This window comes from Phlebotomus papatasi, chromosome 3, assembly GCF_024763615.1.
Source record: "Phlebotomus papatasi isolate M1 chromosome 3, Ppap_2.1, whole genome shotgun sequence".
NCBI lineage: Eukaryota > Metazoa > Arthropoda > Insecta > Diptera > Psychodidae > Phlebotomus > Phlebotomus papatasi.
The window spans coordinates 84,646,256-84,662,754 of record NC_077224.1 but is presented as its reverse complement, the minus strand read 5'-3'; the positions used below and the strand labels follow the sequence as shown (position 1 = coordinate 84,662,754).

The window sequence follows — 16,499 nt, the reverse complement described above, 5'->3', positions numbered from 1 at the left end:
TTATCGTGGACAGGCTTTATTCCCAGGAAGTCAGTTGGATTAAGAAGCGGATTTAAATGATCTACCGCCGAAAATTGCAGTCTTTTTCATCTCCCGGAAGTGTCTTCAGATTATTCTAGACTGTTTTATGCGATAAGAAAAAGAATAATGAGAATAATCCCCTTTTAGCGAGCAATAATGTAAGTAGCATGATCAATCAGTTGAAAAAAATTTGGGATTGTTATAAAATCAATTTAAAAAATATTATATATCCAATTTTCCAAGGAAAAAACACTTTATTTTAGTGAATTAAATATTTATCAACTTCAACTAAGGAAACAAGTAGTAAAAGAATTTTTTCTTTATTTTTTTCCTCTCGAAAATCACACAAAAACAGAGAATCTCGTACTTTGCGGCACCTATGAAAGTGTCCAATAGTTATGAGACGTTTTGAGGTTGGAATTCGTATTTTATAAAATTCACCACTCAGGGTTGTACAGTAGACTCTCACTCAATCGGCTCTTTTTCAATCGGGCGCAAAATTTTGTTGACAATTTTCACGTTTAATTATGAAGCTAATTCGCTCAAATTCGTTGTAGTTCTTCCTATTTTATCGTGATTCTTGATAATTGAACGTTTTTTGTGGAATTTACAAAGGCTTTGACGACCAAATCTATCGATAAACCGGATGACATTTTGCCACAAATGCCCAATTGAGAGTGAGTCTACTGTATCGCAAATCTCGTTCATATAAAATCTCGTTCTGAACAGAGCCTGTCAATAAAATTACGAGATTTGACATCTCGTTAAAGTTGTATCGCTCTGTTAAATTCGTACAGTGCCCGCTCTAATCCGGATCAGCATAATCCGGACGAGTTATCGACGGTTCCATTTAAAATAATTTTGAGGTCATGTATGCATATGTGTTTATCAATAAAAATGAATTATCTTGTCATGTTTTTGTTTAATAAATGAAGTATAATAGCATAGAATTATCTAATTATGTATTTTTAAACTTCTTTAAAACTTTTATTCAAATTCTACAATAAAAACCTTGAATTATATTTTCAAGACGTTGAAAAAATTAAAAAAAAAATTGATCCGGATTACAAAGCGGGCACTGTGTATCTTTCACGTAAATACGTAGTAAGTGTGGAAACTAGTATTTTCCTCACATAAATACACTGTAAATACTCAGTACGATTTGGGAAGTCAGTACGAATAGTCGGCCGGGTTCCGACTGTTATACAAAACTGGAAAACTGGAAAGTTAGCGTTCATTTTGAATATGAAAAAACCGTTGAAGACTCGGGGCTATTCATAATGAGAAAATAATTACTTTTTTTTATTTTTGGTTTTTAAATTCTATGAACATTTTTTTTAAATTGATAAAAATAGTATATTTTGATGTCTCAGTTTTCCTCTGTGTATTTTATATTAGCGATAAATAATCAAAACATTTTTTTATCATTAGCTAGCAGTGTAATCTGGGAACATATTTTTATAAAAGTTATTAAAAATATTAATTAATTTATTATTTATTAAAAATATAAAAGTTTCAGAGATTATACACTTTTATTTTTTACTTAACTCTTTCGCGTCATTAGGGTCATATATGATCCGGGGAAAAACAATTCTCTTTTGACTATTTACATTAATTGAGATCTATCGGTTTGTGCACCACATCATAATAGAATGATCTAAGATTCTTGGTTAATTTTCTCAAGACTCCAGATATTCAGGAAAAGAAAATATTTGAGATCAAAAATCACGAATTTCGAACTTTGTGAAATGATTTTTCTTTTTTAAAATTTTTTATATTAATTTATTTTTTTCAGCAAAAAGTTCTTTAGAAACACAAAATAGAATATCCAAAGATTGTATATTGCATATTTTGATATAATAAACTACTCTCAATTTTCCAGAAAAGCGTGTAGAATTTTCCAGGTCATATATGACCCTATTGTCGGCAAGGGTAACAGTGTTTTCGTCCCAAACCTATAGCGAAATGTAGTTGGTACATTGTTTTTCTTTGTGAAATGCAGGTGGGACATCTTGCTCCTGGACATTTCATCTTATATCTGATGAATTATAACATATTTTGCAATATTTTAGTTTAGAGTATTCTGCAAGCGTCTCATATTGTGCAATTGTATTGTGTGTGAATAAATATGTGGATAAGTTTATTTTTGCCAAATATCACTCAAAATATTGTGACAGTGACTGTTCAAGGGATTACCAGGAAGATTCCTCGAACACCAAGAGTACAGTGTTCATCAAGACAATCCAGTTTGCCATGGCTTTGGCCAAATTAGTAACTTCAAGCAAAAAAAAAACTTTTAAAACGCCCGTGATATAGATTTTGAAAATGGTATGTACACTTCCCTTGAGGACAATAGGGTCATATATGACCCGGGGTTTTTCCGGGTTTTCACGCAATGGAAATTTTTTTTCCTCTGAACTATTAGATTTGATCATAAAGCATTAGGGAAAACTCAATTTTACATGAAATCATCTGCTGAATAAGAGTGTGACGCGAAAGAGTTAATTACCCTAGACAAAATTATTCAATTACTGTTTTTGAATATTAAAGACAACACTATTAGAGGGTTAATGTGGCCATATGTAATGCCTGCACTCTAATTAGAGAATTCTATGTTATTATACTTCATTTATTAAACAAAAACTTCACAAGATAATTCATTTTCATTGGTGAACAGACATGCATACATTAGATACATAACTTTAAAATTATTTTATATGTCACCGTCGAGAACTTGTCCGGATTACGCCGATCCGGATTAGAGAGCGGGCATTGTATTAAGTTTTAAGTATGAAGTGATTAAACATTTTTATTTTTCTGTTAGAAATATTTTTAATCTAATTTGAAATTAATTGTCATGCTTCAATTATGAAAATTATGCGAGAAAAAAACGCGTCCCAAACATCCCCTTTTGCGTCCCATACCGCCCCACATCGGGGAGGTTTGGGACAAAGCGTCAAGTTAAATGTTTTATTTTCTCCAAGAAAACTCCTATAGGTATCCTCCTATAAGTATCCTATAGACCGCATGAAATTGTAATACACTATCGTGATTTTTTGGAATACTGTCTCAAAGTCAAAATGGAAAAGTGTCCCAAATCTCCCCGGTCTCCCCTACTTCTTTTGAAAGTGAATAAATTTTTTCGGATGGGCCGTTAAGTATTATGTACAGTTTTTGTACTGAGTTTGTAGAGAGTAGATGGCCGGCCGGGAAGTTTGGAAGGGCTTGGAATCTAAGAACATTCGGCATTTAATTTCTCAAAAAAGTAGTGTTTTTTCGTGATTTTCTCCGGTTTATCAAGATGGAAAAGACTCCTCTGCTTACGGAGTTTTCCAAAATTGTGAATAATTTCAATGACTTGGTGAAACCACTTGTGAATATCCAATCATTCAAAGGTAACCTCAAAAAGCTCCTTTTGTTTCTTTAAAATTTTAATTAATTTTCTGACTTCTGGCTTTTACCGCTTTTCAGAGTCTGCATTCTTTGTAAATGATCTCATTAGGCAAATCCACAAGTTTCTGGTGAAGGAAAATGTTATTGGGGTGGATTTTAAGGTTTGTCCGGAGGGGCAGGAAAGTCTCCGGGAGATTCTGTTGTTTCTCGTTGCAAATATGGATACGGGATTTAGGAGTGCCTTCCCAGATGAACCTCTGTTTGTGAGTTTGGGGAATGAGTTGCCTGAATTGTCCAGGAATCTCTTCTATATTTTGGTGTGGAGACTCAATCTCAAGGAAGCTTTTTTGGAGTTGCTTTCTTTGGCACCTATAACACTGCTTTGTGATTTGATGGTGATTTTTCCGGATGCCATGCAGCACTTGGATAAGGAGAAGGATCTCAGCTGGGCAGTTAAGGTAATTGTGGCTCTTTATGAAAATTTCAGTCGCAGGAGAAGTTTGGCGAATGAGACAGATTGGGAAATTGCTTCTGGGTATTGCTTGACTTTCATGGGGGATTATTTTAAGGGAGATCGTGAGGATTATCCCAATATGCAGAGAAATCAGTTTTATATTCACCAAGGGCAGATGGTTAGGCATTTTTTGAGGATTTCAGTGGAGTGCATGAAAATCTTTGTGAATCGGGAAAGGGAAGAGAATTGTCCGGAAATTTACAAAAGGGCTTTTCTGGAGGAAGTTGTGAGGGTCGATGAGGATGAAATTCATCCAAATATTGAGAAATTGAATGAGAAACTCCTGAATAAGCTTCAGAATCTCGTTGACGGAGTCACAGTTCTGACCTTCTGTCAATGGGTGGAAGTGGATGTTGAGCCTGGTGTAACTCTCCAGGATGCCATCCAGAATGTAGCCATGGAGTTGGATGTGATTCCAAAGGAGGAAAATGGTCTGAAACATGGAGTTTTCCAACAGATAAAATGCCTAATCCGGGATCCAAAAAACGAAAAGCAAGTGGCCAATGAGGCCACAATTGGGGAAGTCCTGACGCAACTGGACAGTCTAACAAATCCTGAGCAGAAAGCCCTTTGGATGAGAGACTTGATGTCTCGTGGGGAACTTGTCCTGGAAAATCGAGAATGCCTGGAAACAATTCAGGAAAATATAAAAATTCTTCTCTTGGAAGATTTTGTCAATTTGGCCAAATTCATGCAAAATTCTGACTCTGACAATGAAGATATCATCGGGAATATTCTTCTCCAAGGTCTTTCTGTGCTTCCAATCAAGGAAGCTGTTCATCTTCTGACCACAGAACTCTACTACCTTCCAGGCCATTGTATTCGAAAAAACACCTTCCGGGATGATCTCCGGAATCTCTTGGCATCCAAGAGATGGTCAGAATCTGCCTACCTAAAGCTCCTGGCCCAGAATCCCCGGGAAACCATCTCAGAGATGAGTATCTGGGTGATTGATCACGAAAAGGATATGAAAGTTGCATTGCAGTTGCTGCAACTAACCTCAAAAATTACAGAAAATCATTTGGAAGAAATCATAACAGATCTCATCCTATTCCCAACTCTCCGGACAACCAGTCGCCTCCTGGCCAACTGGATCTGTCGCCTGCTGAATTGTGGACTCCTCCGGAAGAATAAAATCCTCAAAGCTCTCTACTACAGCCTCGTAGAATATGTGGAAAAACACAACGAAAAGGGTATCCTGGCCATAATGACCATCTTCTCTGTGATCTCCCAGAAGAGTTCCTTCTCCCAAGATGCAGCAAAAGTCCTCTCAATTGCTGGCAGAGTCCTGGACAACAGTCGATGGACCCTAGAGACCTACACGGAAGAGATCAAAGAAATTGCCAGACTCTCAATTGTCACGATCGTGGAAACCATGAAGGATTTCCTAAAGTTCTCGTCTGAACTAGAAAAATCTCAGCTAAAAAAGAAAATTGCCCCCTTTTCGCTGATGACGACTTTTTTCTACCAGAAACTCAGTCTCAATAGATCAACTCCCACTCAGAATTTTGCAGAATATCTCTTGCAGAAGGAATCTCTAGAGGAAGTTTCCCGGGAAGAGCTGGAGGATTTCCTCTCGCAGGTAAGTGAATTTGTGTTCTTCCAATAAAAAATCTGTCGTGGAATTTTTGAATAAACTTCAAGAATACTTTTGAGGTTATGGAAAAATGGCATACAAATTTTTGTAATGTGAGGTTATGATGATAATTCTTCGAAAAAAAATAAGCAGAATTTTCCCATCAAAGAAATTATTGGTACAAATGGGAGAAAAATGTACAGTGCCCGCTCTCTAATCCGGATCGCCGTAATCCGGACGAGTTCTCGACGGTTACATTTAAAATAATTTTGAGGTTATGTATGCATGTGTGTTCAGCAATGAAAATGAATTATCTTGGAATGTTTTTATTTAATAAATGAAGTATAATAAGCATAGAATTCTCTAATTATCTTTTTTTTTTAATCGTCTTTAAAACTTTTATTCTAATTTTACAAAAAAAAACCTTGTATTATATTTTCGAGGCGTTGAAAAAATTCAAAAATCCATCCGGATAACGAAGCGAGCACTGTATTGAACATTTTATTCTAACCTAAAAAAATGTTGCCATCAGAGGGGAAATAATTAATTTTAGAGGTTATGTTAAAAGTAACCTCAAAAATGCAAACATTATTTAATCTGCTGTATAGAGTGATTTTGCCATCATATGAGCTTTTCGCTAGTCATTCGGTATTTTGTGATAATACAAGCAATGGAAAGAATTTAAGGATTCAGTCAACAGTGACGGGTCCAAAATTCTTCCCCATAAAAAAATCCTTCTAAAGGAAATCTTATCAGGGGATTCCTCCAGAAGAATTTTCTTCCAAAAGAATCCAAGATTACCCATCATAGGCATCATAGACTTCAAGTGAAATTCCATTGGAAATTTAGCGTCAAATTCCGTTCATTCCGTGGAATTTGACGCTGCAGTCTTCCACGGCATTTTTCCTAGGTGGAGGCCATGGAAAATGGCCTTTCCATGGACATACAATAGAAATCCAACGTCAATTTCCATGGAAGTCCATGGAAGGTTTGTATGGAAAGTCAAACGTGAAACGTCCGCGGATTCCACTGGAATTTTCCATGGAATATTCCAGAAGTTTTCCTATGGATTTTCCATGGATTTTACCGCAAAACGCCTCCTTTTTTTGTAGGAAAATTCCTGCTTAATTCCTAGGGAAAATCCAAGATATAATTCCACGGAAATTTCCACTACCTTTCCATATAGTTTTCTAAGAAAATTCCACACGTTTGTTTCTTCGTTTTGGGTTGTGTAGATGTTAAGAAGACGTTCGGCCCCTACAAAACCTCATAGCAAACTTCCGCGGAAATTCCATTGGAAATTTTGCGTCCAAATTCCAGTCATTTCATGGAATTTGGACGCTAAATTTCCGCAAAATATTCCATGGAATTTTTCCTAGGAGAAGCCGTGGAAAATGGCCATTCATGAAAAATTTGAACAACATTCCATGGAAATCCAGCGTCACTTTCTAGTGGAAGTCCATGGAAACGTCCGCGGATGCCACTGGAATTTTCCATGGGATATTCCAGAAGTTTTCCTATGGATTTTCCATGGATTTTACCGCAAAACGCCTCCTTTTTTGTAGGAAAATTCCTGCTTAATTCCTGGCGAAAATCCAAGATATAATTCTACGGAAAATTCCACTACCTTTCCATACAGTTTTCTAAGAAAATTCCACACGTTTGTTTCTTCGTTGTTTTGCCGCTAGAATATGTTTGTTGCACTACAAAATAGATGAATTATTTTGCTTGCTAATTTTATGCAAAGAGATATTAGTGATTTCTGTGTGAGTAGTGAAGTGATAATATTAAACATGCTGCGGACCTAAAATATACGTGTTTTTATTTCATGGAAAGTATTTTTTAGGAAAATAGTTCTTTTATAGGGTAAATTAAGCTAATTCAAAACCTACTCCAAATGGAAATTTTTCGCTACTCCAAATGGAAATGTCACTGTTTTCATGATAAATACAGTACTAAATTATTATATTTATATATTTTCTATACCACAGTTTCATTATTTAGTTAATTGTGCTCCAAATAAAGCGAAAATCCAGTCATATTCACAAATTTTAATTTGTTAATTTCTCAAAAAAATTAAAAGTGTACCTTTTCACCATCGAATTTTTCATCGATCGACCATGTTTTCCAATGAAACACACTATGAGGTGACTATTGTTTATTCGTTTTGTTTAACATTTATGTCATATTTCTGGCTAATTTCGGTTAAATTAAGTGCTAATCTTTATTGTTAACGGTACGTGCAGTTTTCAAATGAAATAATTACCTATTTCGTGAACAAAAAGGGTTTTTCTGAAGTGTCTGTAAATGCTTCAATAGGAAACCCCGGAAATATGAGTTTTTGGAGAGATTTTCTTATTGTATTAGATGAGAAAGGAGAAAAGACCAGGAATAAGAACAAATCCTGCACTCAAGAGCAACACAACAAGGTTTTGAAAGCCTTTCATCGCGGTTTCACTTACACTGTTTGTCTCCAATTAGAAACTTCCCTTGTCTCCATTTCGATTAATTTGCTTCCAATAGAAGCATTTTACACTCGTGTATTTTTCTTGTATTTAAGAAGTTTTCAAATTATATCTGAAGAATTTTCACAAAACAGTAACATTCTAGAAGAGTCAAGGAGCAAATTTATGTAATTCTCTTCACAAAAAATATGAACTTAATGTGTTGAATCTTCTGTCAAAGTTAAAGCGTCTGAAAATGGTTTTGAATTAGGACATTTACCCTAACAGTCTAACGTGTGAGTTGTTCTAACTTCTTTAACTTTTTTAACAATATACTTCTAACGTAAACATAAATGCACACCAAGAGAAGGCCATTTTAACGATCTGAAATAATGATTTTTTAATAATATAATAACTTTTCAATAAAAATAATGTTAAAGTGTACCTGAATGAACGTATAGATGTTAATGTCGTACAATCCAGCAGCTTTCAATTCATATTTTTTCTGAGTCATTCCCAGGACAATTAGAAAAGATTTTTGATCTTTTAATTTAAGATCATACCAATTGGTTAGATAGAGATTTGTCGATAGTCTTTCCATTCCGATTTTGATAAATTCACCAAAGAGACATGGTAAAAATAATTGTAAAACAATACAAAAACACAGTAAATATCCATCTAGATTCTTTGGGCTCAATCCAGTGCTAAAGAATACTAAAACACTCAGAAAGGCACTGGTAATAAATTGAATAAATGACGTAGGAGATATAACATCGTTGAAAAGCTTGATGTTTTCTACGAGTTCACAAAATCTGACCGTGATGATTTTGAGATCGTCAGGATGTTCCTGAATGACATCTTTGTGAAGTGAAATGTAGTCAAAAAGAATGTTAGAAGCTGCCATTATTTCAATACTAAAGAAAACTATTACGAAATCAGTGTAGAGCCCAGATAAACCACCAATTAAAATCAGTATAAATTGAATTGAAAACTTAATTTCCAAATGTCCTCGAAAGTTCATCGGAATGCATGGTATTGTAATAAAGATTCCATCTTCTCCTTTTAAAATATTGTAAATTATGAATAATATGGCGGTTGTATAGATTGCCGCGAATGTAAACCTAAAATCAAGAAAAAAAATTAATTGACATACCAAATTTACTTAAAAAAAAAACTACTGTTATACTTGAAACAAACTATCCAAATATTGTTGAACTTTATTAGATTTTTCTCTGCAATTGCACAAATCTCTTCATTCTCGTGGTCATTGTGAAGGGATATTGTCTTATTCAGTAACTTCAGTAAATTATCTCGATCATACCACATCCACAATGTTTTAATGACCATTTGGCAACTTATAATAAAGATTATTAGAGCCAATACTAAATTGGTAGTTAAGTGACCTTCAAATTTATTTGCCAAATGTACCAATGTTAAAATTAAGCATATTGCCATTGAAAGGAATGGACTTCTAATAAGTACACGATCTCTAAGTGATTGATTTGTAACCGAAAAGCTTGCAATCGAGATTCCAAGTTCAATCTCTGGTTTGATTTTGTTAAAAACCTCCAAATGGCCACGTAAAGGCATGACTGTTGCGATGTGATTTAGTGAAAACTTTGTCAAACACTGAAAATCTTTTCAATCAATGTTGTTTCATTTGCAACATATGCGACTATTGATCATTTTCATAAAATTCGTGCCCTTTAATTTAGAAATTGTACTTCTCTGTGGGAATTTAAAAACGAGAAACAGATGTTTATGTGAAAACTTCTCTGATTGTGCTGAAGGTCAAAGTTTACGCATTGCAGATGTTTTGTGGTGAAACCATTGATCTTTTAAAACGACCTCTGACACCATTAGAGAAATTGTAAGTTCATCAAAATTTAATTTTCTTCTCTAAGCTAAAACAAGATCATAGAGGAAGCTATCCTAACTAGCAAATTAGCTGCCTTATAGAACTAAATACTTGAAATGATCCCATAAGGATCTTCTAAAGAGCTGACAGCGTAAATTGTAGGATAGAGATATAATGGCCCAAACAGACAGGCAATCGAACGACTGCCCTTCCAACGACGGCGTTCGAGCGACACACATACACATTTGCATCAATCTCACTTCAAAAATTCTAGTTTATTCTTGTTTTTTCCCGAGTATCTAATTTTTTTTTAAGTCACAACACTTTTTGGAATAGCAAGAACACTTTTGACTCACTTTCTGAATATTTATTTTACGAAAAATAAAAATTGTCACTGCTTTTCCTTCAAAATGTCATTTCCCAACTGGAAAATTCCAATGGAAGGCAGTGGTGAATTACCAATTACAATATTCAGACATACTTTTGTGTGTGTAGTTGTGAGTTCTTTGTCGAATAAGACTGAATTCACTTATGCTTCTGTGATTCTCATGAATGAAAATGCATTACTATTTTGCAATTTTTGGTTTCCTTGATACTCAAGAGTAATTCATAGATTTCATAGTAATTCATAGTATAGACAGACCAATAACTTTTGTTTCACAATCGTTTGAGTAAATAGTTGTAAGTATTTTTTTTAAATGAAATAAATCGAGAATAAATATAGAAATAAATTATATTATTATATTGAAAGACATTACACATCTACGTAAATCATAGACAATCCACGAATTAAGTACAGTGCCCGCTTCGTTATCCGGATGATTGGGAGACAATATGACAGATGTCCGCTTCGTAATCCGGATGGATTTTTTGAATTTGTTCAACGTCTCGTAAATATAATGCAAGATTTTTTTTCTAGAATTAGAATAAAGGTTTTAAAAAAGCTTAAAGAGACACAATTAGAGAATTCTATGCTATTATACATAATTTATTAAACAAAACATCACAGGATAATTCATTTTCATAGCTGAACACACCTGCATACATGACCTCAAAATGATTTTAAATATAACCGTCGATAAATTGTCCGGATTACGGTGATCCGGATTAGAGAGCGGGCACTGTACATGCAAAACTTACGAATTAAAATTTAAATTGTTTGACCACTTTGACCTTTTTAGATCCAATCCAATTGTTTGACCTATTTAGATCCATAACCATGAAACTTGTTTTGTCCCCTAATTTAAAATTTTCGTTTTGAGAACAAAAATTTTTACAAAATTTAAAAACAAAAAAAAATTAACAAGGAAAGGGTACCAAAAAAGCAAGTGTAACTCTGGACCGCCATATTTTCTCTCGTATTACGATTTTAAAACAAAATATTAATTTTTTTACTAATTAAATTTTGAAAGATGTATTGGATGTATTGCGTTGGTTTATATTGTATTTAATCTATAGGAATAGTGTTCATGTGTGCAAGTGACACCTATTTTTAAATTAATTTCTGTAAATAGTGGAAACTCGAATTTACAGAAATACTTAGATGGGTCACTAATTTTCCAATTGGCACACAAAAATATATCAAATGATGTTTTCGGTTAGGTTGAAAAATATTTAAATTTGAACCAGAGAACATTAAATGCTGCATCACAGTAAAATTTTGCAATTACTTAGAAAAACGAAACTACAACTTCTGAATTTTCTGCACTTGGAAATAATTTGAAATTCGAATATTTTATTTTCCATGGGTTTAAATACAATTAATAAATTAATAAGTTATTATCAAAAATTATCAATTTATCAAATTATTTGGCGCCAGAAAAATATTGGAATTCCATTTAAAATTCCTGGAAATATGCTAGAAACCCGCCAAATTTACTGGAAGTTTACTGGAAACGCGCTAAAACTATTGGAATTTGATTGGAAAGGCGCCAAATTGAATGGAAATTGCCTGGAAATAAGAGTGGTGAAATGTTGTGGAATTCACCACTCTTTCGAAAGAAACTGTCCGGAACGTTTCCTTCGTAGGTTTGTGTGTGTGAGCCTTCGAAAGCCGGCGGCCGTGTGAAAGAGATAGTGTTATATAAATAATACGAGCAAGAACGAGATAAAACATCGTCTTTGGAACGCCTGTCGTTCCTTTGTCAGTTTGTTTGAGCCATAAAAGTCTCATAAGAAGCGTAATACTATTCTACGAAACCCTTTTTATAAGATAATATTTCTCAAGAAAATATCTTCTATAATATGTTACTTACATCAAGCTCAAAGTATGTGTTAATAAGAACAAAAGCCTTAAGAACTATTTTCTGATAAATCTTATCTCAAAAGTGTGCTACAAGTTCTTTTTATAGACTTTTTTAAATCAAAGTAGTCCTATTTTATCGATTTGTTCAATATTTTCTAGAGCCTTCTGTAATTTGTTTGCAATTATTCCTTCCTTATTTATGAATAAAACCGGAAAATAGATTAATTACGCTGTGAGTTTTCTATTAGGTTTTGGAAGCCTTTCGTCGCGGTTTCACTACACTGTTTGTTTCCAATTAGAAACTTTCCCTTGTCTCCATTTGGATTAATTTGTTTCCAATAGAAGCATTTTGCACTCGCGTATTGTTCTTGCATTTAAGAACTTTTCAAATTATATCTTAAGAATTTTCACTAAAGTAACATTCTAGAAGAGTGAAGGAGCAAATTTATGTAATTCTCTTCAGAAAAAATATGATCTCAATGTGTTGAATCTTCTGTCAAGGAGCCTGGAATTGGTTTTGAATTAGGACATTTACCCTGCGATATCTTTTTCTTATCTAAAGTGTAAATTCGTTATCGCTGATTTAATAAAACATATCAAAATCCTCGTGAAATTTATTATTTTTTTTAATATAGGGAAATCAGAATTATGAAATGTATGTGACAGCGTCATTTGTTCTCCATTTTCTTTGGTGGAAAAATCCATATTCAATCCACGTAAATTTCGTGGGAAATATTCCACACAGAAAATCCACTATAAATCCATGGGAATTTCCTTGGAGTACACCATGGAGAATTTTCGTGGAATTTACCAAGGAAAAATACTGGAAAATTCCGAGGAATTTTTCCTTGTGATTCCTTTTCCACTTTCTTTTGCTACGGGGATGTTAATGGTCTTTGGATCGACTTATAAGGGGTCCTCCAAAGGTTCTTAAGTCTCTAAACTTCAAACTTCAAATTTCCAAAATTCTTCCAAAATATGATTCGTTAGGAGTAGGAGTTAAAACATATATATAACTTAAAATCGAGGGATTAATTGCTCTCTCTGTCGAGTTGTAGCATTAACCCTTTAACGACGAGACACTTTTTACGGACTGAAAATCAACAATAAAAATGAAACTGAGAAACATTATCAATGATAAGTCTTATATCTAACTTTGGAAAGTCCAACAGAGTCCGATTCAGTGTATTTAGTGCTTCTATGAACGATAGGGACAAAAATAGCCCAAAAATTTAAGTAATTTTTCTGACAATACCAAAGAATAATATTTTTCGCTTTAATGAAAAATATTACGTATGAATATTGTAGTTTTTATTGTCAAAAGGATTTTACTTAAAAGAATTGGAAGTATAAAAAATAAATAAAATCAATTATTAATTTGAGAATTTAAAAATTCGCCATTTTTGAGCTTAAATATTTACTACATACCAAATAGATAGAGACTTGCAAAAGATATTCTAGATTTCTTTAACCTTCTACTTTACAATTATGTACAGATAAATGAAAAAAATAACTTTGTGTAGTCAGGAAAAATTATTTTCTTTATGGGACACCGGTGTTCCAATCGTCCTTAAAGGGTTAAAAAGGAATTAGTATATCCATAACCTCGTTAATTTGAAAAGTATTCTCTAGTCTAGACAATCTTTTATGGCTCCCCCCATCCTTCCCATTTTGGAGAATTTAAGAATTCTTTGACCTTTTGTTTTGTCCGTGTTGTAGGTTATATCACTTCGAGGTTATGTAACTCTTTAACAAATTTCTTTCAGAAAATTATTCACTGCACTTCCAAGGAAACTGTTTGGCTGGCTAGCAATGAATTCCTGAGGCCTCATTTTGAGAGTGTCCTCCGGGAATTAGCCATCAAGGTGTCAGAGACGCCTTCAGCCATTCGGGTTTCCCCTGCAAAGTGCTTCCGGAACTGCATGTCAAATTACCAGCAGGCTCTGGAGAAGGTGATCATCCCAGAGCTGGCAGGAGATCGTGAAAAGGTTATATTTCTGCACAGAATCCTGGAATTATTTGATGTAATTCCTCAGGAAATCTACGATGAGATCCTCCAGAATCTATCCACGCAAATTTTAGATTTGCTGAAGGATGTTCTAGAAACCGAAGAATGCATTCCGGACTGTCATTCTGTGCTAAAAGCCCAAGTGAATGGATTGAGGAGTTGCAAACTCAAAACAAGTCTCTTGGAGTTGTTTAATGATTAATTTTATTAATTTCTTTTTTCATTTGTATTATGATCCTCTGTAAGTTGAGTATCCATAAGGACTGAGAAGGAGAGGAATATGATAGTTCTGATTATCTGATGCATTTTCAATTTTAAACACAACCTAAAAATATAAATAAAATTGTCGAATGAAATATTCTGTATTTTATTTCAAAGATTTGGGAATTTCCTCTAATTTACCTCAATGTAAGGATAGAAAGAGAATCCCAAATTCTTCATGAAGTACTCATGAACTGCGTAGTGAATCTTGAAAGTTCCGGCAGAAAATTCTTCTCTGGTTAGGAATTGATCGCATCTCCCGTCAGAGTTTGTCTGACTACTTCCAACAGTCTTCCACGTTCCATTTTCCTCCTTGTACAGCATTATGGGCACTTCTGCAGCCGGACAGCCTCGGGAAGTGTCCAGGATGTGAACGGAAATTGGTGGCTTCTTGGACATTTCAGCACTCTTGGAATTTATTCGAGAAACTTGAACTATTTGTTAGAGAATGAAGTGATCTTGGAGAATGTCGCTAAGGCACTAAAATGAATCTTATCACTTTTTTTTCTTGGAAGAGAGAGTAAACAAAATGGGATTTATGGGTTGAGAGAGAAGCATGAGCTGCAAATGAGAGTTACTGAGATAATCATGAGCTGCAGAGATAAAGAACGTTTAATAATGTGATCTTTCTTTACTTCTTCAATCTTAAAGAAAGCGTTTAATAAAATATTCAAAATTTCTAGTAAAAGGTTCTTACTAAGATGTCTTTTAAGATAAGAGAATTGTTGCATTGGTTGCATTTGTATTGTTTTGGTCTAAGGATAAAAATAATCCTATGAATACATTTAAACAGTTTGAGAAAAGGGGGAAAATCGGGGAAGCTACCTTTAATCAGTTTCACTTAAGAGGGGAAATTGTCCTTTAAATGGTTTCAGGACGATATTCATTTAGAAGGTTTACAAGGATATATGCATTTGAGGTGTTTTATTGTATACAATTGATAGCCTTTGAAAGGTTTTTCAGGGGGATTTTGGTATGTAGAAAGTAGAAATTTTAAAAGGAAGTTTAAATATGTTTACAGGTTTAAATGGTTTTGAAGTACCGCATGCGGCTGACCTTGCCTTTCCTCTCTTCGTAACTTGAATGGTTTTATCTTGAAAAAGGTCATATTCCTTTAAATGGTTTCATTCAGGACAAAATATTTCAGTTAAAATGTTTCATGAGGAAAAGAGCAATTGAAGAGATTTCTCTAAATAGAAGAAATTGTCTTTGAAAGGTTTGTACAGGATTTTTGGGATTTTCATGAATGATTTATATTTAATCGGGATTCAATGATCTTTTAGGGGTTTCTAAAACAATTTAACCAGAACTATATGTTCTTTATGCTTTCTACTTTAAAAATTAATTTCTTGTAGTTTTTGCAGCAGTTAAAAATCAAGGATTTACTTTACTATAGATTTTTTTTTAAATTGTTTCATACTGTCGGTTTCTCTTTAATTGAATTCAGGATATTTTTAACAATTGAGCTTTATGAGGCAAAAACATTTATAAAGCTTCTCATCGAAAAACGGCAATTGTTTCTCTCACAAGGAGTGTAATAGGCTTACATTGTCTCTTGAAAAGTTACAGGAAGAATATTTCGTTTCAGTTTTAATTGCAAAATTTTTGGATGAAATTGAACTAGCTTTCACCTTAAAAAGGTGATGCTTCGTTAAATGGTTTCAATCAGGACAAAAAAATTACCACTGAGGCTGTAATGAATGACGGCGGCAGACGCCACTCGAATCCTCGTTGCCACGTGGGGCGGTATATTGTAGATGTAGAAGGACTCGACCGTATATGAATAGCAAATAAAGAAATAAATAAAATATTTTAAAAGATTTCATGAGGAAAATTGCATTTGAAGAGACTTATGTGTTAAAAAAAATTGCATTTGAAAGGTTTGCACAACGTTTTAAGGATTTTCAAGACTGATTTATCCTTTGTCAGGCTTCGCTGTTCTTAGGGGTTTCTAAAACAATTTTACCACAATTATATGTTGTTTCTAAAATGCTTTTTACTTTTAAAATCATTTTTTAAATCGGTGAAAAAAGATCCAGGATTCACTTAACTGATTTTTTAGAAAATTTTTAATTCTATAACTGTTGGTTTTTCTTTGAATGATTTCAGGATATTTCTTAACAATTGAAACGTTTAACTAAATATTTTTCTCAGAAGGATTTTACTAGGCGTCCATTGC

General features: G+C 33.7%; 2 protein-coding genes across 2 annotated transcripts; one reads left to right on the top strand and one right to left on the bottom strand.

Moving 5' to 3' along the window:
* The first annotated feature begins 3,208 nt into the window (after positions 1-3,208).
* On the top strand, positions 3,209-14,415 carry LOC129806112 (uncharacterized). The gene is made up of 3 exons (XM_055854468.1): positions 3,209-3,416; positions 3,493-5,510; positions 13,818-14,415. Exons 1-3 carry the CDS (start codon positions 3,323-3,325, stop codon positions 14,259-14,261), a joined length of 2,556 nt encoding a protein of 851 aa, XP_055710443.1. The 5' UTR covers positions 3,209-3,322; the 3' UTR covers positions 14,262-14,415.
* LOC129806113 (probable 5-hydroxyisourate hydrolase R09H10.3) lies at positions 14,237-14,822 on the bottom strand. The gene is made up of 2 exons (XM_055854469.1): positions 14,462-14,822; positions 14,237-14,384 (listed from the first exon to the last, which is right to left on the bottom strand). The coding sequence occupies exons 1-2, from the start codon at positions 14,717-14,719 to the stop codon at positions 14,289-14,291; spliced, it is 354 nt and encodes a 117-aa protein (XP_055710444.1). The 5' UTR covers positions 14,720-14,822; the 3' UTR covers positions 14,237-14,288.
* Positions 14,823-16,499: the final 1,677 nt, after the last annotated feature.

What these genes read in the sequence shown, in the direction of transcription:
- LOC129806112 (XM_055854468.1), top strand. Translation starts at nt 3,323, where the DNA reads ATGGAAAAGACTCCTCTGCTTACGGAGTTTTCCAAAATTGTGAATAAT. An exon ending in GAATATCCAATCATTCAAAG is followed by an intron (nt 3,417 to 3,492) that starts GTAACCTCAAAA and finishes ACCGCTTTTCAG; the next exon opens with AGTCTGCATTCTTTGTAAAT. An exon ending in TGGAGGATTTCCTCTCGCAG is followed by an intron (nt 5,511 to 13,817) that starts GTAAGTGAATTT and finishes AATTTCTTTCAG; the next exon opens with AAAATTATTCACTGCACTTC.
- LOC129806113 (XM_055854469.1), bottom strand. Translation starts at nt 14,719, where the DNA reads ATGTCCAAGAAGCCACCAATTTCCGTTCACATCCTGGACACTTCCCGA. An exon ending in CTTTCTATCCTTACATTGAG is followed by an intron (nt 14,385 to 14,461) that starts GTAAATTAGAGG and finishes TTATATTTTTAG; the next exon opens with GTTGTGTTTAAAATTGAAAA.